Source organism: Eubalaena glacialis, chromosome 8 (genome assembly GCF_028564815.1).
Source record: "Eubalaena glacialis isolate mEubGla1 chromosome 8, mEubGla1.1.hap2.+ XY, whole genome shotgun sequence".
In the NCBI taxonomy this organism is placed as follows: Eukaryota; Metazoa; Chordata; class Mammalia; order Artiodactyla; family Balaenidae; genus Eubalaena; species Eubalaena glacialis.
This window is the reverse complement of record NC_083723.1, coordinates 104,472,960-104,496,100: the sequence shown is the minus strand read 5'-3', so window position 1 is coordinate 104,496,100 and position 23,141 is coordinate 104,472,960. Positions and strand designations below refer to the sequence as shown.

General features: G+C 42.1%; 1 protein-coding gene across 1 annotated transcript in view; it reads right to left on the bottom strand.

Moving 5' to 3' along the window:
• Nucleotides 1-23,141, bottom strand: part of SND1 (staphylococcal nuclease and tudor domain containing 1) — a 429,076-nt gene that overhangs the window by 347,881 nt on the left and 58,054 nt on the right. The window contains exons 8-10 of the mRNA XM_061198696.1: nt 22,656-22,762; nt 20,303-20,393; nt 8,103-8,216 (exon numbers count right to left, since the gene is read on the bottom strand). Of these exons, the coding sequence (XP_061054679.1) occupies nt 8,103-8,216; nt 20,303-20,393; nt 22,656-22,762 (312 nt within the window). The remainder of the gene's footprint in view (nt 1-8,102; nt 8,217-20,302; nt 20,394-22,655; nt 22,763-23,141) is intronic.

Below are 23,141 nucleotides of genomic sequence, written 5' to 3'. Positions count from 1 at the left end.
CTCCTGTGAAACAGCAACATGCCAAGGTGGCCACCAGCACAACCCTGAACCACGCAGAGGCATCCGCAGCCGAAAACAGGCTCGGATCACATGAGATGGTGAGATGAAGGCCTATAAAAATGTGAACAGCTCACAAACTGGCCGAGGATTTCAAAGGCGGGCTGAAATGAAAAGTGACGTTAAAAATATGCCTAAGCAATAGGCCTGTCATTTGCAGGAGGAAAAAAAGCAACCGTCTGTGTCCTTCAGCTTCCCCTTCTGGTCTCAGTTCTGAAAAGCCTTTTCCACAGCAGTGACATGACCTGATACTGCTTCATCCACAATCTACCACCCAGTCTAAAGTCTAACTTGTGACCACACCGTGCACAAACTGGTCAGAATTTGAGACTCACTTTCTAAGATTATAAGCATCTTACTAATAAAAATAATTTCCCAGGTCCACAGCACCTATAACACATGAGGAACTGAAACGTTTGGGTTTTGAATGAAACAAAATTTTCCCAGTACAAAGCTAACCAGTCCACCAAGGAATGAAACCTACAACCCTGGCCTGCAGAAGTGCAAGGCACTGGATGACTGCACTAAACTTGCCTTGCATATAAATGTTATGCCAAAAAAAAAAAAAGTAATTTATCTAAACACAGTGTAGATAGCTCTGCAATCCGTATCTCATAAATAAAGAGAGAAAGATGAAGGGAAAGCTTCTCTAATTGATTTTAAAATTTTTTCCAAGCAAAGAAATAATCTGACAACCAACAAGGTCAACAAGAGTTTAAAAAAAAAAAAAAAGATAGCCCTCAGGGGAAAAAGCGCACCTAAAAACTCCAATGAATCAAGACATCTGAACTGCTATCTATGAAAGAGGGATAATTTGGGAAAGCCTGAATAAGAGTAGAGGTGTTAAAAGAAAGTCAGTTGGGGACCAACCTGCGGAAGCACTTAAAATCCTGAAATCAACCCCTCTGGTGGACTGAACCCAATCTGCCCCAGGCTACTGGAATACTATTATGAGGAAAACCAGTGCTCAGGGAGAGGCAGGGCTCGTCACCCCAATGGCGGCAACTAGACTGAAACCAGGACTGGGGAAGAGGAAGTGCCTACAGAAAACCAAGCCATGTGTGACCCGACCATCAAAACAAGCAATCCAATTAGGAAGTAGGAAAAAACCCGACTGCAAAAACTCCCTCCTGGGGCCTTTCGACACCAATACACTGGCTCAAGTTGCAATGGCTAGCAGAAGCAGTCACGGATATTAGCGATGGATTAGGAGCGCTAAAAATAATGTCGCTCAAAAATAATGTATGGATTAGGTCTTCAGCCTCAGCAGATAACGTCGATTTAAACATTTATTAAATGCCTACAGTAGTCACAGCACTCTGCAAGCTTCCGAAAAAGAGGGGAGAGAGGAAGTGGAGAAAACCATACCATTCCTGCCATCAGGGGAGTTTAGGCTTCACGGTGGAAAGCAGGCCTGGACATCAACAGACAGAACAGGATGATACAGAGAAGGAAAGGACTGGGTATGGAAATCCCTGGCCTAAAGAGGCTTTCGAGAACCAAGGCAAGAAAGAGGGTTACCTCAGCACAGCAGCTATGTTAAATGGTCATAGGACAGTAAATATGATGGGGCTGTCAACTCTGGAAACAAAAGAAACTTACTGCAGCTCACAGGACTGAAGAGAGACAAGAAATATGAACACAGCAGCACTGGGAAGATTCAGATAAATTGAAAATACAGAACTGGTAATAGTGATGATTAAATGAAGGGAGAAGAAAGAGAGAGAGAGATGGATTGAAAGACATAAACGCACAAGGTTCGGGGAAGGCTTAACCAGCAAGACCCACTAGGAGACTGTTAAACTCCCACAAAAATTATTTGTAGGGGAGAGGCAAGATCATGGGAAAGGGGATGCATTAGCTAAAGGACACAAAAGAAAATATAATTTGTAATAGAGAGAAAAAAGTAAACCAAAGGGAAACAGATAGGCAATTGCTGTCTTCTCCAGGTTATAATTCACTTACAAAGAGCGGTGGAACATACATTTTAGGAAACTGGATCCACCCAGATATGAAATGTCTTGACTCTGGTGACCACTCCAGCTGAACAACAGGTATTAATCTTTAAAAAATGACTGGATATATACATCCTGGAATCTTAAATAGATGAGCTAAGACCAAGCCATCGTCTCCTAACAGTAATTTTTTCAGTCCTCTAACAAAGAAGTTTCAAGTGTTCTTCTCAAAAATGCCCAGATCAAACAAATCTGAAGCCGGTACAGAATGCCTCTGCTGGCGCTCTGACATATTCTATGTCCTTTGATCACATTGCTGCAAGTCCCCAAATCTCTCCATTGGAAACCGGTGAAATGCTATATCCATTTCAAAGAGCTTCTGCTTTTCTCCAAGGTCCTCAATGCCAGGCTGGAGTCCCTCTGTAATTTGCTATTTGCCTTATGCTTCCCAGTCACACACGCAAGATCAGTCAGTGGGTTTACTGGTTTGCCCCTGCTACACTTAGGGACTGCAGCCCCAGAGCTTCCTGTTGGTACGCATCTCAGCTGGCAGCATCGTCTGCTCTAGGGTCCAGAGGGACCACTCGTCATGCTTTCAGAAATCTAACCTGGAGGAAATAGGTTGAGAACCACCTTCAGTCATGTCTAAATGGCAAAGCACCCTGGGGTCCTCCACAACAAGTGGTGATATTAGCACCTGAAACCACCCTGCCTCTGAGAAAAAACCCTTAAGCATTGCAAGGTATCACTAATAATGTGCCTACCTGCAGCTCCGTCTCCCATCACCTGCCTAAAGAGGAGACCCAGTGGGCTCAGGCCTGGGAAACAAACCCCCCAAACAGGCAGCAAGGACTCTGGGAGATTAGGCAGACTGCAGCTTTAACAAAACTGATCCTACAGTGCCCAGGTCTGAATATTTAGAGGCCGTGCTGTGAAAGAACATTTATATGGTGAGTAAGTTCACAGGGAGGAGGCTGAAAGACAGGGTGATGGAAACCAATACAAGTTGAAAGCAGGAAACCACAGATGAGAGAAACTTCCCGGGGTGTGTGTGTGTGTGTGTGTGTGTGTGTGTGTCTGTCTTTGCCCACTTCCCGGGGTGTGTGTGTGTGTGTGTGTGTGTGTGTGTGTGTGTCTTTGCCCACTACAACAGCACCGCAAGATCGGACTTCATGGGGAAATAAGTCAGTCCCTTCATCAAAGGCCCAGGGGTTGTATTTCCTTTGTCATTAACACTCCAAGTGTAACACAAAGCCCGCAGCAGCCCTGGGCAATAGAGCACTAGGTTTTCCAGTTTCAGATCAAAGCCAAAAGCTCTCTAGGAAGTCCTGAGATGCACAATGTGTTATCTCCTTTAAGGCAGCAGCTCAGAAAACCCATAGCCTTTCGCCAAGATTTAGCACTTGTATCTTTGTGGCAAACAACTGGATAACACAGACTACACCTTTAGAGAAACCCTGATACATGTTCGGGTCACAGGAGCACCACATACCAGTGTCCAAAATGGATCTCAGCCTGAAGAAGCTACATCTCCAAAGAGATGACACTGGATTCGCCCTGAATAATCCAAAAGCTTGGTGCCACAGAAACAGAATCAACAGCATCAGACATCCAACTGTACTCCTTCTGAGGGAAATACTACACACTCTAGCTTTTAACTGTCACATGTTCCAGCAACAAATCAAGCTCTAACCAAAATCTGGGAGCCGTGGCTAACCCATGAATTTCCGGGTGCTACTGGAAAAGAGCTGCCTAGAATGCAAACAGTTCCTTTGATCATGCAGTTTTGTCCAGAGCCCTTCCTCTGGCTACAATCAGAAAGTAACCAAAATGGGGGAATGGAAGTACACAGTTAGCCTTGGGCAAAACCTCCTTGCCTTCATGTATAATTTAATAGAAATGAATTTGTCTCTGTATTTAAAAAAAGGAAAATCCAATTTGCCCTACTATCCCCACAATATATAGAGGTGTCTCAGAAGATCTGTATTAGCTGATGTCACGTTAATTTTTAGGGTAGGGGGAAGATAAACATTAAAAGAACCTCCCTGTTCTTACCTGAAGGGCAAGCCCCACTGGGTCATCATCTGGGAGCTTGTAGGGAGGCGCACCCACAGCAGGAGTCTCTGCACACCACCTGCCTGCCCCTGAGGAAGCTCATGCAAAGACTTTCCCTCTTCATCTCCTCCTCCAGTTCCTTAATCTGCACCTTATCCCACTCTGTTCTTTTGTGTAGAATGAGCTCCAATACCATAAGCTGCCAAGTTACTTTTTCTCCGTTTCAAAGCCACTGACACCCCCTCCCCCAAAATGTCCCCAAATTCGAGAGAAGACAATCTCCTGAGGGTTTCATTCAGCACCCTCCACAGTCCCTCCGTCATCTCCAAACAACTGTCAAGCATCCTTTGTTTCTGTAAGTACGAGACCATTCCCCAATTCCCAAAACATACCCTCGACATCTTCTTTGGAGAGTCCATCAGCCCTGTTCTAACTAGGACAGCCGCATCGTCTTGTATACATTGTGCCGTGCACGAGGGCACCTGGCCAGGCGGACCGAGGGAGAGTGGAAGCTAAAATTCAGGCTCCACTCTACTTGCCAAGCCATATGCCCCGACGTGAAGCTGCCTGAAGGAAGGGGCACCCTTCTCTAACCTGCACAAGGGTGCAATGTGGCCTAACAGAGGTCCCGACATCCATGCCTTGAGTACTTGACTGGACTCCCCTTGTAGTATAGGAACTGTTGGTACACAGTAAAGAACACCAGGGAAACCAAAGACTCCAAGGGGACTCCTGCTTGCCTAGTCATTACACACATACAGTTACAGCCTCACTGGGATCTCTGGGTGATTTCTATTCCTACACCCATACTGTAAATCTCTTTAAGATAAGCAGAGAGCAGAATCTCCACTCATTGTGAGGGTTCCAGGGAGAATTCTTCAAGTAGAAAGACTCCTCCAGCATGAGAGGCTACTGGAGCCACATCCACAGCCTCTCCTTCCTCATACCTTTCACCCCCAGGTGAGCTTTACCAAAAACAAAACCAGAACCCCTCGCTACAGATCAGTTTTCATCTAGCATGATCTTCTTTTATAGACGCAAAGTACTTTCATGTTTTATAAATGAAAGCCACCAACACAAGCACACTCAAACCCAAAAGGTGCCATCCCTTAAAATCGTTCAAGACAAAAGCCTACAAGGCATGGCAGACATGTTTTCAACACGTGACCTCTGCCTAACTCCCAAACTCATTTCTTACTACCCCCTGGCATTAAGTATCCTCTATTCCAGTCATACAAAATTACTCACAGTTCATCACATGCCCCACATTCTCTCTCTTTTCATGAGTATCCGGGAATATTCACAGGACATGCATGATCTGGCCCTGCCCATATTCTGGACCACACAGGCATCACACCACTCATGCACCATCCACAGAGGCCATCCATTCCCTGTTCCCAAACTCACCCGGTTCTTGTCATTGCTGCTGTCTTGGTCAGAAATTGTCTTCTCTCCACTTTTTACCTAGTTAACTCCTAATCAGCCTTCAGGCCTTAAAAGTCACTTCCTCAAAGAAGCCTTCCCAGATTATGCATTCTTATAAACGCTAACCTTTCCTTTCATAATACAAGACATAAACGTGATTACTTGCGCATTTCCCCTACTAGATTTTAAAGTTCCGTGAGAGTAGTTCCATGAGGGTTTATTCCCCACTGCAACCCCAGCATAGCATCTGGTACAAAGTGGGTACCCAGTAGGTATTTATCAATGACAATGAACCTATTCATTTGAATTCCTAAACCTGTGCTGTCCATTACAGTAGCCACTACACACCCGTGGCTACTGAGCCCTAGAAATATGCTAGGATGAACTGAGATCCGAGTATAAAACATACACCAGATTTCCAAGACACAGTAAAAATAAAAGTAAAATATCTCATGAATTTTTTACATTCATTAAATGTTGAAATGATACTGTTTTGGATATAGTAAGTCAAACAAACTGCATTAAAATTAAGGTTCTTTAAAACATAGCTACTAGACGATTTTAAATAACACAAAGAGCTCACGTTTGGGGCTTGCATTACGTGTCTATTGGACGGTGCTGGTCTAGAGTGCCCTTTCTCTCATCTGCTCACTTCTCGTCCGTGAGCACTCACGAGGTATACGAGCTGCTCCTGAGAAGACTTCCCAAGCACCCACAACAGGGCCCTTCACAGCACCCACCACCACTGTACTCAAAGTGTATTATATTAATTTCTTATGTGACCCTCATTAAAGTCTTCCAAAGGAATTTAATGAACAAATAAGGGAAATCATTCTTCATTTCACTCAAAAGCCGTATGTTGACTCTTAGAGCTGAGACTCACTTAGAACTTTCTTAAAATGGAGTAAGATCTCAGGAGTGAACAGAAGTCTAACAAATAAAATAAGAGATAACCTACCTTGGTAAAGAACAAGAAATTCTATAAACATGATCCTGCCTAAACTGGGAAATGTATTCCAACAACTTTCTGTCATCCGCTAGGCTAAGGGAAATCCATCCATTACCCCCTGAGGAGTTCCAAAGGATCCGAGAAAAACGAAAACTTCTCAGTGGTAGTTTAGTCCTTACTCCAGAAAACTTGCTATCGTCCCACCTAAGCTATAACTCCCCCACGCCCCTAAAAACTGCTTAAAATTCAGCTACTGAGTCTCCTTCAACACAATGCTTTGGCTGATGATGCAGGCACAAAAATTAACGTTCAAGAATTCCAAAGTTGTGGTTGCCGTGGGAACCTTAATTCCAACTGTATGGCACAGATGCAGAACTGTGGACTACTCCCAGCGCTGGCAAAACTGGACATGTGTATTTACTCTGTGCAATGAGGCAGAGCTACAGTTACTGAGAGAACCTTATTTTGGCATTTCTAGGCTTTCGTGCATTTACATTCTCAACCTTACCACAATCCTGTTTGCTGCATTAAATTGCCTCCTCTGTGGGATAAAAAGACTGGGGGGTTGGGGGTAGAGATGAACTGATTGGCCAGACATTCAAAGAACCCATCCTGTATGGGTTTCTTACGCATGATCTGACTCAAAAGACAATCACAATATTTTCATTTGACTCTTATGGGCTGTCTCTAAACTCTCACACAAATGAAAACAGGGCCTGAATTTCAACTCATGAATGAACCAAGACGTGCAAAACATCAGAAAAGCAAATTTCAAGTCTCTAGAGCTACAAAAGGGATACATTAAAAAGCCACACAGCACTAACTTCAACCACACTGTTCAATTTGCCGGTGGCACCGGCTCTCACTGAGGACCCAGTTCCATAACCAATCGACACAGTTACGCACTTTAGTTATCAGAAGGCAAACACAGGGGCTAAAAAGATGTCTGTAAAAACCAGACAGCCAGATAAACAAAGAAGTCCAACCACAATCCCTTTTCCCAACCTGTTATAACTCATAACAATGGAAAGAAAATGACCACAGAATTTAAAACAAAACTGCCTGCAGTTTTCAGCCTAAACATAATTTCCCAAAGTTGACATACCAAAATCATACACATTGGCTAGGCAAGCACCCTTGCTGCCAAAAGATCCAACAAACAGCAAGAAACAGTACAGCTAATAATTCTAGTTACCACTTGGAAAAGATGAGTAGGTGGCCTCAGATAATATATATACCAAGATTCATTTCTTCCTAGAGCAAAGACATACAGATCAAATCAAAATGACCAGCAGAACAAGCCTTACTATCATGCATGTGAGACATAGATCTTTTCCTCTCCTTATCCTCAGATAATAAGATCTCGTTAATAAACAAGCCTCATTTACCACCTAACATATACCAACCCTAACTCCTCTCCAGCCCCTTAGGGAGGAATGCCAACAGGGCCCATCGAAAATGAAGGAGAGTAGTGAGTGTGGTTCAGGAGAAATTGAGACCTGCCCAATAGCAGCTAGGTTGCAAATACTAGGAAATAATACTTTGGCGATTTACACTACTTGTCCGTTAGCATTCTCCCACACATGGACCACATCTAACTAATTCTCCTTCTCTTCCCCTTTGGTTTTGGAAAAGAGGCTTTGCTGCTTTTCTCATCTCACCTGTGTATTCTCCCCCTCCAGCCTCGGTGGTCGGATGCTGGACAAGTGGATGGTCTTGTAGTCCCCAGAGTTCAGCTTCACAACAATGGCATCGGCATTCAGCACCTGCATCACCTGTGGGCGAGAAGGCAAAAATGCTTAAATGTTACCTCGATAGCCCAAATCTCGTAGTACACATGCTAAGGAGCAAGGCACACCCAATTACAGGAAGAAGGATGAGATCAAGAGCCATTTGGGGTAGATCCAGTATCTTTCTTTATGGTACAACAATGTTGAAGAAAACTATCCTATAATTATCAGCCCCCAAAGAGATGGTTATTTCTCAACGAGGCAGGATCTGTATCATTCATAAAGACAGTCAAGCTTTTTTTTAATCTTTTGCCCTGACCAAGATTTGTGGTTAACTACAAAGCTTACGAACTGGAAATCCAGTCTCTATGTGCTATTGAAGATTTTCCTTGAAATAGGTTCTAAGCTACAATCAAAATGCCTATCACAACATGATTCTAGGAAAAGAGGCAAGGGCTGGATTAGAAGAAGGTAGCAGCACTAGATGAGAAAGAACCAAAATAGGACACCCCAATGCAGAGCACAAAAATCAAAGGCAAGTGAAGGGCAAAAAGAATTGTCATCTCAGCGTGCGAAAGGAGATGCTAAGCTGTTAATCTCACCGGCAGAAACATTAAATTGCTAAGATATTACTTCAACTACTCTGAAAGCCTCCTTTTCAGAGCACTACTATGGGCATCTATGTTTTGGAACCCAAAGTCAGTAACACTGGACCCCACTCTCAGCCAGTGATTAACTCCCAATCTGGGGTAGTTTACGAGGATATCTATTCAAGGGCAAAAGCACAAATATTCCTCTGTGGAGGTTATTAGAACACTCCACCAATGTGTAGAGAATAAAATTCCATTGAAACTAGACTAGGACCACATCAGGGTTGTAACTAGACCTCATAATTCAGCCAGCAGTCTACAATTCACCCAATTATATTCAGAACCTGTTGTTACAAGGCTGTTTGGATTTTTTTGCAAGTAACACTTTGCTATAAGGTAGCTATTGACTACAAAACACCATCACCGTCTGCAGAACCAAAACTAACTCTCCTAGGCTTCAATCAGACCCCATCAGGAGCAAACAGGTAGCTGAACAAACTACGGGGTCAGCTGCACCGTGAGTGTAGACTTGCAAAATTCCCCCTCCTCTTTTATATGTGAAACAAAAGGAGCCGGCCTCTCCTTTGCTGTGGTGGGTATCACACTGGTAAGTATCCTAAAAGAGCCTTCACTAACTATTCCCTGGAAGGCTCACAACCTTTTACAACAGAATATACCCATTTATTTGCAGACTCCTGCGAAAGTAGCTAGTCTCTACCTTTTCCAGAGAACCAGCCAACCACACACAAAAAAAGAGTAAAGAGTAATTTAAGGGACAATCTGAAGAAGGAGCAAAAAGCAAAACCAAGTGAGAAATTATACATGACAGGAAATAGCAGGAGGAAAGCGCCATCAAACAGGATGAATGAAAGAAGAAAGATGACAGCTGGAATCAAGCTATAAGTCCATGGAGGGCTGACTACCGCTCGTGGACGGGAAGACATCCTGGGGTTTTAACACGGTAAGTAATGGAAGCGGTGTAGAGAAAAACAGGCCAGGGCCAAAAGAGTAGTAAAGAGTCTGAGAAAGAGCTGTGTAGATTAGGAGAGGGGGTAATTATTTTTAATTTTCAACTATGTCTAAGATTAACTTGCAAACCTGAATGCAGGGGGGGAAAAAAAAAAAAAAAAAAAAACAGGCTCAAATAACCACAGCCATTCTGCTACAACCTTTTTCATAGATCTGAGAGTCACATAAAGGCTAACGCTAAAACCCAGACAGCCAGAATCCAAAACTCACCTGACCAGAAAACCTTAGTGAAGTCCAAGGGTAATCAAAAGCATGATGTGTGGTCACAAGAGGACCAAGTCAAGGTCAGGAATGATTACCTAGGTATGAGTGGTGCCAAAGTGTATAGGACCCTCCAAATCAAAGAGCCCCTTATACCAGGCCCAATCATTTTAAGTGTAGAACTTAAAAACAGCCAAGAAGGTATAACCGAGAACACAGACTCAGTAACTGCAAGAAAAAGAGTACATCTTGTTCCCATTATCATCTAGACACATTAATGCCAAGTAAAAATGCCCATCATAATGGAATCTCCCTCTCACTCCCTAAAGACAGCAGCACTGGCTTGGCCAACTGACCAAAAGAAAAAGACCTCAGCTAATGATTTCCCTATGCTTCAAAATCCCACATTTGTATGAAATGGATTACAGCACATGGGGGTAGGGGAGGGGGCCACGAGGTATCCATGATACGTGCTATACTGCTATCCCACCTTCAAACCAAAAACTCCACAAAGCCATACCAAGCAAAACAGCTCGTACAGCAAATCAATACTGCTCCTCCTTCAAAAGCACAGGACCACTGCCCAACGGATACGGTAATCATCAGGCATCTCAAGTGCACGCACGTCATGGTATTTCCTAAATCTCAATGATGGACCAAGCTACACATTCCTCCCACTGCAAAACTAACTCCTATTAAATTGTCAATTGCCAAAAGCATAGGGAAGCTTCCTATAATCAAGACATGAGAAATATCTAGACATTCTCTACTCCCTAGTCATGCTCAGAGAGAAATACAACCAGGGAAAGTATCATAGTGCTCACACCTTCACCCCCTGATTACAGAATGTGAAGATCTAAGCATACCCCGGTGACAAGTTACTGGTATTCGTCACCCCTTATGATGCGTTAGCAGCCGCGGCAGCAGCAAACGGCTTCTTGGAGCTGTAAATTTCAGGCCTCAGCAGCAGACTCTGCTCGGCATCTCCCTGATTAGCAACCTCCTCTTCAGGAACTGTACACTCTGATGCTGCCAGCTAAACGAGCGCTGCCCTTCTGAAGGGGTGTGAGTGTGCGTGTCTGTGTGTGTGTGTATGTAAGTGTGGTTTATGGTGTTTTATTCCTCTGTAAATTGTGTCATTACTGTCCGGAGAACAAGCAGCTCCTGGGCAGAGACATGGAAGAAACAATAAAATAGTAGTTACAGTCACACACTGTGCAATAAGTAAAATGCAGCGCGGATTACTATCCAAAGCCTGCTCGTCAGCACCATCACAGACCACATTGATAACAGTAATATTTCTGATGGTGCTTTCCACCAGGACATTCTGCAGTATGCCCACATCATCGCTCACCTTCTCCACAAGCTACTGACCCCTAGTCAAAACACACACACACACACACACACTCTCACACACACACACCCCCTACCCTACCACACGCTCCAAGAGCAGAATCTACACAGAAAAAAAAGGTCACTGGCTGGACTTGAGATACATGCCCTAAATCCAATTCCCTCCCCATTTCTTAGACCCCAACTGTAAAAGGAAAAATGAGTGGCTTGATGACACGCGCAGACTAAGGGCTGCCACAAGTCAGGAGAATGGCAGCGTGCTGTCAGGGGCAAGGGACGTCCATCCCTCACCCTGGCCTCCTGCCACACTCCCCACTGTGGAGCCCATCCACAGTGCTGCGCTCTGGATGCAAAGGGCTGCTGCCGCTCAGCTTCTAAAAACCCTGCGGCATCCATGCAACGAACATAGAGAGCCGACAACAGCCTCCTGAGCTGGAGACCCTCAGAAGAGTCCCCAGACACCAGCACCAGTCCTCCCAAAGCTGCCTAAGTTATCAGTACCAGATAGGAAGAAAAGGAACATCCGCCCAAACAGGGCTCCTTCAGGCACCACCAGCGAGCGCCCTCGATGGGGCCACTGGAAATGGGACACCAAACACCCCTTCTACTCCCTAACCTCAGGACATCCGGCTGCTTCTCCTGCTCCCCGAGGCTGTCTGCCAGGTCTGTTCTCCCCAAGCTAATCCTGGAAACACTAGTGAAACAACACCAAAGTGGGGGAAATAAGGAGCACCCCACCCTGTTACAGCAATGGCCGGGGCTCACTGCACAGATCCCTTCCCCAGCCCCCAGAGCAGCACAGCTGCCACCCTTTGTCCTCACACAATACAAAGCGCCACTTTCTGATGCAAATACCCCTAGGCACCTAAGCGCAAGCCAACAAACTGGACACCGGTAGGAGGTACTTAAAAGGAAGCCAAGCATCAGACAAACTCCCATAGAGGGGCAGCCGACAAAATACCCGACCCATACTCCTCATGACTGTCAAGGTCATCAAAAGCAAAGAAAATCTGAGAAACCATCAAATCCAAGAGGAGCTTAACAAGATATGACAACTAAATTTAGCGTGCTATTGAGGATGAGATTCTGCAACAGAAAACAGACATTAGAGGGAAAGTAACTTTAGTTGATAATAACGTATCAATGCTGGTATACTACTTACAATCCATGTGCCATAATCATGTCAGATAATAATAAGGGAAGCTGGGGGGGGGAGTGGGGCAAGGGGTTAAGTGGGAACTCCGTAGTATCTGTTAATTTTTCTGTAAATCTGAAACTCTTCTAAAAATAAAGGCTCAATTTAAAAAGCTAGGTAAATGTTTACAAGTCTTTCCTAATTCAATCATTTTCTTATCAGCAAATTAGTTTGCTAACTTAAGCTACAAACCAAGTCTTGACCTCTTTTTGGTACAGGAGGGGCCACCTTCCTAGCCAGACCATCCCCAGAACTTCCTTTTCATCTGAAAGCCATATGACAAAAGGTCAAGGAAGTAGCAAGTATTTTTTTGTTCTCTCCACGTTACCAAATAGGAATATAAAAGTCTAGCCAAAAATACTAAATATCCTTGTTTAAAAACCAGCTCAGAGAGACATGATAATGAACTCCATTCAAAGCTATGACATTTTTGCACAGCAAAAAATCATCACGGCCAAACCAAATAAGTACTAGAATCCACTGCATCCATGGATAGCTTATAACCTGACCTCCAAAACTGGACATGGCCAACAATATCACACAGTTAACTACTTAGGGTTATCTCCCAGACAAAGCCCTAAAGGGTAATAAGCTCCTTGAGAACGGGAACCACTTCTCATTCTCTTGCATCTTCTCAAAGCACCTAGTTTGGGGCTCTGTCGGTTAAGCAATCAATTGGTACAGAGAACCAAGCTAGCGGCTTCTATCTTACCAGGCCAGGCAGTGAGAAGACTCCACCCCCTCTCCCCACCCCCAAGTGTTATTCAGGTCTGCCCAAGCATCCAGCAGCAGGGACAGGGAAGCCAAGCCACGTGCTCAAGGGACCATATGGCTACAAACAGCACAGATCAGCTAAAACGCCACAGGGAAGGCAGGCAGGAAACTGGCAAGCCACGACAGGCACAAAAGTCTCAAGTAGGCTCAGCTAATCGCTGTGAAGTGAACATGTCTCTCTGCTAACCTGGAGAGACAAGGATAGCCCTCCCTAGCATTTCCTTCGTTAAGAGAAGCTGCTTAAGCAGAGAATGGAAACCAGTCTTTCAGTGCCACATGTATCCAGAGAATACTTTGTTGAGTGTCAAATTTCTCAGAAGTGAGACTCTCGGCCAACATTCCAACCTACAGCTTTGCATCAGTTCCAGAAGTCACCCAGAGGGTTCCAGAGGCACCTGGTTAAAGAGTTCCCAGGTCACCTTTAGCAGGCTTTGCAGGCCATTTAGCTGTTCCCTGTACAATTAATTCCTGGGAGGCAGTGGTCCTCTCTTCAGCAGTCACTCTATTTGTTCAGGCCTTAGGGTCACATCAGGCTCAGAGCAGAATCCTTCAGTGAGAACTTGCAGGACTGTCAAGATTATGTTAGGGAAAGCTCAAGGCACCTTAGGACCTTTTTAGGTTTCCTTGAAAGAGTAGTTTGTCATTAACAAATGTTTTAAATTAGGGAAAATGACTACAAAACTGCAGCTGGGTTCTAGCTTGTGAAAAGAAATACAGATCATTTTCCCTTTTACATTTAATGCTGATATCCCATGTTCTACAACAGGGTTTGGTAAACTGTGGCCAAGGGCCTACCACTTACTCTTGTAAATAAAGTTTTAGTGGAACACAGCCACGCCCACATTTACATATTACCCACAGCTGTTTTCTTGCTACAGTGGCAGAATTGAGTAGTTGCAAAGACACTATATGGCCCAGAAAGCCTAAAATATTTACTATATAGTCCTTTAAGAAAAAGTTGGTCAAGCTCTGCTCTACAACATATTAGAAAATGAACACACATGGGATATACATTAGTTAACATTCCTGGGGAGCTATTTGGCAAATATCCTCCAAAATACTCCCAAGGAAATAACTGCCATTTACGTAGAGATTCACTCCATTTTCTAAAAAACGGAAAAGTCATAAACTACATAATAACTTACTGGGGACTAGTTAAATAAATTATGATGCAGCCTTATAATGGAATACTATGAACAATAAAGCAAGTTCAAATACTTATTTTGTTACTCTCCCTAAATACCTCTACACAGAAATAAAGGGTTTGGGGGGCTGTTTATTTTGTTTTGTTTTGTTCTTTGCCAAAAGCCCAAAAGGACAAAGATAATGGGAGAGAAGAATATAGCAACAAAACTTGGAAGCTGGAAAGCAGAGGGATGAGTGGTAACTGACTCCACAGACTCACAAAAGCTAAATCCTGAGCTAGTGATGAGAAAAGAAAATAGCCTTTCTGATTGATACTGCAGACTTCCCCTACCCAAGAGTAAGAAACTATCAAATCAGGAATCTCAAGGGGGGATGAAAATAAGGCCCAAAACTAGGACTGGTTTAAAAATCTATGTAAGAAGCACCTGGATTTCAAAATGTATACCCTAAATCCCATACATAAGAGTTCACTGCTCCTAAGCCAGTGTTGAATACCTAATTCTTTGAGAGAGACAACCAAGGATCACCAGATATCTGAGGAAAGCCTCTAATATGGAAAATAAGGGACCAAAATAACCAAAGAGGATTAAAAACAACTTAAACAACAAAGACTATGCGGGGAGAAAAAAATCTTCAAAAAATTATTATTAATTCCTCAAAAACCTAACAGATGATATTCATCTCTGAAATAAGTATTACATGTTATTTTTTTAAACAGTATAAGAGAAACATTCAGAGAACAAAGAAAGCTCTTAGAAATTAAAATACAGCATCATAAATGAAATATCTAATAGAAGAGATGAGAGACAAATACGAAGATATCTAGAAAGAAGACGAGACAAAAAGATGGAAAATACTAAGAAAAAATTAGAAGACTAGTCCATGAAGTCAAACATCCAAACAGGAATTCTAGAAAAATAGAGAGCAGATAAACTAGATGGAAATCAACAACAAAACAGTTGAAATTCCCAGACATAAAGGACTAAAAATTAAACCACAATGTGCTCACACATGGATAAACAAAGCGCATCATCGTGAAATTTCAGAATAAAGAAGAATTTGCTAACAGCTTACAGAAATAAAAAATATATCATAAGGATGAGAGATCAGACCACTAAAATACATGAAAAAAAAAAACTCCAATAGATAAATGACAGTGGAGCAATGCCTTCATAATTCTAAAAGAAAATAACTTCTAACATAAAATTCTATACCCACCTAAACTATCATGTGTAATAACAGAGTAGATATGAAAGGTCTCAAAAAATTTACCTACCAAGCACTCTTTTCCCAAGAAGCTACAGAATGTGTGCCACCGACATAAAGTCGTAAATCATAAAGAAGCCAAAAGATCCAGCAAACATAGTACCAACCCAGGAGTGAGGCAAAGAAAAACTCAGGATAATGGTAAAGAAATCGAAAGATGACAGCTTCATAAAAGGAAAAAAAAGAACTAATCCAGACTGGTACAGGTTACAAGGCTCCTGGAAAGTAGTATTGAAAAAGATAAAGAATAACAGACTGAATCAATGTTTTGAGAAGAGATTTAGACAGGCAGAATGTGGGGGTTGAATTAATAAGTACGAAAAAGATATATATAGAAATTTTAAAATAATTACCTCCAGGGAAAACAAAAAATCATGCAGGAAATGAAAAGTAGTCATGATATGCTATATGGCTCGGAAGTGATAGCATTTACAAAGTAAACACTGAATATTAACTGAGCCAGAATTATGATACAGTCCTATTAGAAGGCATGGAGAAAAGTACATGCACATCCATGTGTGAAAAAACTAAATCCTCACCTTCCATCATGTGAAGGAAAAGGGGTTATGCCTGAAAAATCAAGAGCGAGCAATGTAACATTTTATTCCAAGACATGGATTAGCAAAGAGTTGAAAATGGCTGCCTCAAGGGAGGTGGAAACAGACAGTACATTTCTTAAGCAGACAATAGAGTTCTTTAAAAATGTTTACATAAATGGCTGCCTCAAGGGAGAGGGAAACAGACAGTACATTTCTTTTTTTCCCCCCCCCCCTTTTTTTTTTAAAGTGACTCAGCCCTTGCAGTGCTGTTTTGGGAGGTCACCACTCTTTTTTTAAAATTTTATTTATTTATTTATTTATTTTTGGCTGCATTGGGTCTTCGTTGCTGCACACAGGCTTTCTCCAGTTGCTGCGAGCAGGGGCTGCTCTTCGTTGCAGTGCGCGGGCTCTAGGAGGGCAGACTTCAGTAGTTGTGGCACGTGGGTTCAGTAGTTGTGGCTCACGTGCTCTAGAGCACAGGCTCAGTAGTTGTGGCGCATGGGCTTAGTTGCTCCGTGGCATGTGGGATCTTCCCGGGCCAGGGATCGAACCCGTGTCCCCTGCACTGGCAGGTGGATTCTTAACCACTGCACCACCAGGGAAGCCCCCAGACAGTACCTTTCTTAAGAAGACCCTAGAGTTCTTTAAAAATGTTTACATCTTAAAAATAAAAACTTACAAACTTAAAAATTATATACAAAAGAATACAAGTCAGGACTATTCAAAAGTGGCTGCCAGTCTGCAATGAGATAAGGTGCTTGTAGCAGAACATAAATCAACTACATCACTGAGAACATTGCTGACATTTTTTCTGTAGCAAGATTTTCTTGATGAAAGCAGCAATGCCTTGGTCTATTCTGGCTCAAGCTCCTTATATCATATCAAGGTACTCTGAGTAGGACTGGTATAGATCAAGGGTCAGCAGACTTTTTCGGTAAAGGGCCAGATAACAAATATTTTAGGCTTTGCAGGCCATATGGTCTCTGTCACAACCACTCACCTCTACCACCGTATCACAAAAACAGCTCTAAACAATATGTAAACAAACAGATGTGGCTATGTGCCAAATTACTCATGACACTGAAAATTGAATTTCATATAATTTCAATATGCCACAGAACTTTTCTTCTACGTAAAATCCATTCTTAGCTCACAGGCCACACAAAAACAAGTGACGGGCCAAATCTGGCCCGTGGGCCATAGTTTGCCAACCTCTGAGATTGACAGTATGATCAACTTTGTTTTAAAAAAAAAAAAAAAAATCTGTGTCATAGTAACTTCATCTAGTATGAGTGTTTTTCCTTCTTTTTTATGTTTTTTCCTGTTTTAAAAACAAAAATAATGCTGAAGAATTTCCAAAATTCAGTAAGTTTCAAAAACCATTTATCTACCTATAAACACCTTTTTCTCTCTACTCTCTGAACAGGTCTATATCCAAATGACCTAAATTTATGTTTAGGATACTACAGGATCCTTAATCAGTTGGCTTTTAGAGGCAATCTCCTCTACTCTGGCATTGTAACAAATAAAACTTCATTGTAATTAAAAACAAAAGCAAAAAAATGCCTCACCCTGTTTTAAAACAAAACAAAAAAGACAAAACATAGATTCTGGGATCCTGGATTTTTAAAAATGGAAGACATGTCCTATAAATGTCCTAAAGCTCTCCTTTTTCTAGTTATCAATAAAATCATATTCAAGAAAAATGCAAAGCCACTGACTCAATCATTTAATCCTTTAGCTGAAGAATTTTTCTTCAGCAATGCCTTAGTTCCCCAACCAGCCAAGGCCCAAAAACCCTTCAAAATCTGCTAGGTTTCTCTACAAACTCAACTTCAACTGAGGAGGGGCTGCTAGGGACAGTACAGGATACTGAGACCCTCCCAAGGGTCATCTACATCACTAATATCACAGATGCCCAAAGTGATGATGGTGAAAAATGGAAGGCCTGCCTCCTTGGTGAGTGAATGATCATCCTTTCATTGTGCAGTGTAGTCTTTAGAACAGATTATAGGAAACATAAACACACCAGGTAAGTTTCAGTTAGGCAGAGCAGCCATGTCCAAGTTTCCAAGCTAGTATGGTCCTCACACAAAGAAGCAGGGGTCCATTCTGGTCTTCATCAAGATGTGGAAGATGCATAGGGAGTATCCAACCAGGGGCTCCTCCCACTAATGTCCACTAAAAGTCACAATTATACTTAACCTTACAGCTGCTTAGAGACCATCTACCAGAAGAGGGAAGGGGCCGCTTGAACATTCTGTGACCTACTACTTTGGGCATCATAAAAAAGAAAGTGAAGAAAGTCAGCCAATTCCTCAGAGACTTGTTAAAATTTTACCATGCTAAGAAAAAGCATTCCAGGATTTTTCAGACTGACACTGCCACCTAGTGGCTTTGCATCTTAAACTCACTATTAGACATTTTTAGGACAGCCACTTCTCAAGCTCAAGGATATGGATATTTAACCACTTTAAGTCCATAAAGACAAAGCTTCCATTATGTCTTGCCAAAAGTAACAATAAGTTAAAAACACTAGCAATTTTGGGAAAGCGAGGTCTACTACAGATTCTAACACTCAAGGTACCAAACCCCACAATGAAGGAAAAAACACTTTTACAGCACTCCTGCTGGACCCAAACAATCTATCCAGTAGCTCTAGTTCACATCAGAGAAATCCATCCCAGGACACATCAGTGGAGAGCCCTCAATAAAACACATCACTAATTATTAGAGAAATGCAAATCAAAACTACAATGAGGTATCACCTCACACCAGTTAGAATGGGCATCATCAGAAAATCTACAAACAACAAATGCTGGAGAGGGTGTGGAGAAAAGGGAACCCTCCTGCACTGTTGGTGGGAATGTAAATTGATACAGCCACTATGGAGAACAGTATGGAGGTTCCTTAAAAAACTAAAAATAGAATTACCATATGACCTAGCAATACCACTACTGGGCATATACCCTGAGAAAACCATAATTCAAAAAGACACATGCACCCCAGTGTTCACTGCAGCACTATTTAGAATAGCCAGGTCATGGAAGCAACCTAAATGCCCATCGACAGACGAATGGATAAAGAAGATGTGGTACTTATATACAATGGAATATTACTCAGCCATAAAAAGGAACGAAATTGGGTCATTTGTAGAGACGTGGATGGATCTAGAGACTGTCATACAGAGTGAAGTAAGTCAGAAAGAGAAAAACAAACATCGTATATTAACGCATGTATGTGGAACCTAGAAAAATGGTACAGATGAACTGGTTTGCAGGGCAGAAATAGAGACACAGATGTAGAGAACAAACGCATGGACACCAAGGGGGGAAAGTGGCGGGTGGGGGTGGGGGTGGTGGGATGAATTGGGAGATTGGGATTGACATGTATACACTGATATGTATAAAATAGATAACTAATAAGAACCTGCTGTATAAAAAATAAATAAAATGAAATTCAAATATTCAAAAAAAACCCAAAACACATCACATTAGAAAAAATTCATATCCACAGGAGTCCCAAAACAGAAAGAAGAGAAATTTGAAGTCATATATACTTGGGCATAAGAAATCTAAGAGAGGGAGTTCCCTGGTAGTCCAGTGGTTAGGACTCGGTGCTTTCACTGCCATTGGCCCAGGTTCAATCCCTGGTGGGAACTAAGATCCTGCAAGCCGCGTAGCATGGCCAAAAAAAGAAAAAAGAAATCTAAGAGAATGTCATTTGCTAAATGGACAGAACCTCCAGAAAATGAGAGAGATTTCAAGGGGTCAATGTCTACAACTTTAACCCATGAACTTCTAATGAAGTTATGCAAATTCAAGGCAAGAAATTTAAGTTCTTATAGTTTCTAAGTCCGCTACAATAAATACACACGTGCATGCAATCATGCACACACATCCATGCAAGCCATGCCTTAAAATAGTGGTTTGCCTTAAAATAGAAATGCTTCAACTCTCGACTGATTATCCAGAGCTCTGTATTATCACTAGCCTGACATCGTCCACAATGCATCTCCAGATGCTGAGAATGACTCACCTTGGCAACAAACTGCTTGTCCTTTTGGTCCAAATTAGCAGTGGGAGCCACATAGTCTCTCCATATTCTCAGCCTGCGCTCCTTGGCAAACCTGGAAACAAAGCAAGGATGCAAATCACTCAGATGGACTAGGTCAACAATGGAATCCACCATCACCACAGGAGCAAACAGCACAGAATCCTATCCTATCTCATAGACAAGGCACCCAGGAGAAACGGCCAATCAAACCTGAACAAAGCATGACAGCCACAAGAAAAACTGTACAGCAACTGGAACTATCCAAGATGCATATATAGCATAAACCCATGGCTGATAGGCTGAGGTCTGGGTGTACACTTTCTGAGTCTGGACAGTACAAGTCCACCTCAACAATTAGCTCTTTTGGCTTATCAAGTACCTCCTGAGCGATTACTAAATGCCAGGCGCTGGAATGATGAACACAGAGCAACTACTCTCTTAAATGGGAGGGAGAACACACACATCTAACAAATATATTTTTTAAAAAGCATAGGCCTGCTCAATTTCCATTTGAATTATAAAAAGGTTGTCAGCAACCCAAATCCCACGTGGAAAACAAGAACAAAATTGTCACTCTAGTGCAACTAATGATTATGAAAAATGGACAAAAATCCAATAGAATTTCACTGCCAGAAGGTAAAAAATCATGTTGGCAGAAATTTGTTTTAGAGTACTAAGCCCAGGAGACATTTTTTGAGTCAGACTAAGAGGGAAAGGAAATATGTGCAAAGATTTTTTTAAAAATTATATATATATACACACACACATATATTTTATATATATATATATATATCAGTGAAAAACTGTCAAAGTATTTATTTAGAAATAAATGGATGGAGGGAAAAGGGACTATTAAACTATTATTTCTGAAAACAGTATTGCAACTTTTAAAAGCAGCATGTAGTAGTTGTAAAGCACGTGAAATACTTCAATATGGATTTACCAACAATGCAAGCAAGTCTAACACAGCATGCAAAACAACAGGCAAGTAATCATATCATTGAAATGTGATTTGCATTCCTTGGTCTAAACCTGTTTTTTAATGATGAGCACTCTTAAAAATCTCTTATAGATGTTATAAAACATGTAGAAACTACTGTCACTGTAACTCACTTTCTTCAGAGAGACGCAGGAACTTAAAGAATGCAAAAAGAACTACCAACCAAAATAATAATTTAGAATAGACTTACAGGATTTTCTGAACAACAATAAAAAAAATTGAGCATCATGAAATAATCAGAGGTATCTGCAACGCTGTGCTTGATAAGGGTATTGTATCTTTCGAATTTAATTGTGGAACATAAAAATACTAGAAAATTTGTACAATCATTGTGTTTTTTCAATCAGTCTACCTTTGTCAGGCATGCCATATCAAATGGCCCAGATAAAAAATTCCAAGTATTTCTGCTTACAGGTATAGAAAGCTGTAAAAGAGCTAACAAAGGGGAAATACAGTCATTTAATTCACGTTCTTGCACATCTCTTAGCTGTGCACCTCAAAGGCAAAAATGTGAAGGTATCAAGACCGCTGTAGTCTTATGACTCTGAAATAAGCCACACAGGCTTCAGCGGAATGTTGTCACTAGTGGTCCTGGCCTTCTACCTAAATGTATCCTGGGAGGCAGTTGCTGGGACTTTGAGAACATCATCTCTATTCATCTACCTGCTTCATTTTCTTCCATCTGCTCCATCAGGAGCATCAAGTTCACCTATATACCTGGAAACACTTTGAAACAGCCACTGATCTTGGCAATATCCAACTATCATTTGCCTGGAAATCAGTTATTGCTACATCTGCTTTAACCATGAGGCACCTAGCCAAAAACACCTCACAGTTGCATTAGCATTTATAACTACAACATACTGTTAGATAAATTAGGGCATCAGGCCTCACAACAACATTGGATAGTTCTGTTTGGGGACCCACCAGCTCTATCTTTCCATCATATGCCTGGCTCCAGCCTGTATGTCGGGAAGTAGCTGATAAGCTATTTCACTGTCCTCAAATAAGCCTCAAGTTTATTTCATTTCAAATGCCTAAAACCTGGAATTTAAGTGAGGGGCTTGGAAAAACAGTGTACTGAAAACACTGAGAAAGCAAATCAGGTGAAGAATAATGTCTGAGTGAAAAATCTAGGCCCTTAGTATACAGCTCTGAATTAGACTGAACCTGGAGACTTAAAAGTAAGCCACTCCTCTCTGAGATCCTGGCCTCTTTTGGAATTTCCCTAATCCTTTACACTGACATGGATGGGTGAGAGAAGATCCCTACAGTTCTTCCCCTGAAGATCCCTACCAAGATCCTTGGCTGGAAGGCTTCCCCGACAGACCTTACCTCTCAGCCGCTCTCAGCTTTTCTGCGCCCCGTGTGTAAACTGCAATCGACCAATCCACACAGCGGGCAAAACCTTCCTTCAGGAGGAGCTCTGTGATGTTGCCATTCTGAAAAACGAGGCACGTGAGAAAGCAGGCATAGATTAGATCCTATTGCAAGAGAATCCATTTCTCTAGACTTCTGACATGATTAACATTGCCACAATCTATTTTGCAGTTTAAAAAAAAAAAAAGAAGAGCCATTTCTCTCATTAAGAAATCAGCCATAAGAGGGGAGATGCTGCTCTGCGACTCCTTTCAACAGCCTTGGCTTCACATCCCACAACACCCAGCACAGTAACTCTCACTTAACAGGGGTAGGATAAATGTTAGCGGCATTGAATGGAATTGACATTTCAATAGCTCTTCTTGTGGGCAGAGGATGTTAATCTTCAGTAGAGATTATATATACCTATTATTTCCTTCCCTGAGATCAGCACTTACTCCC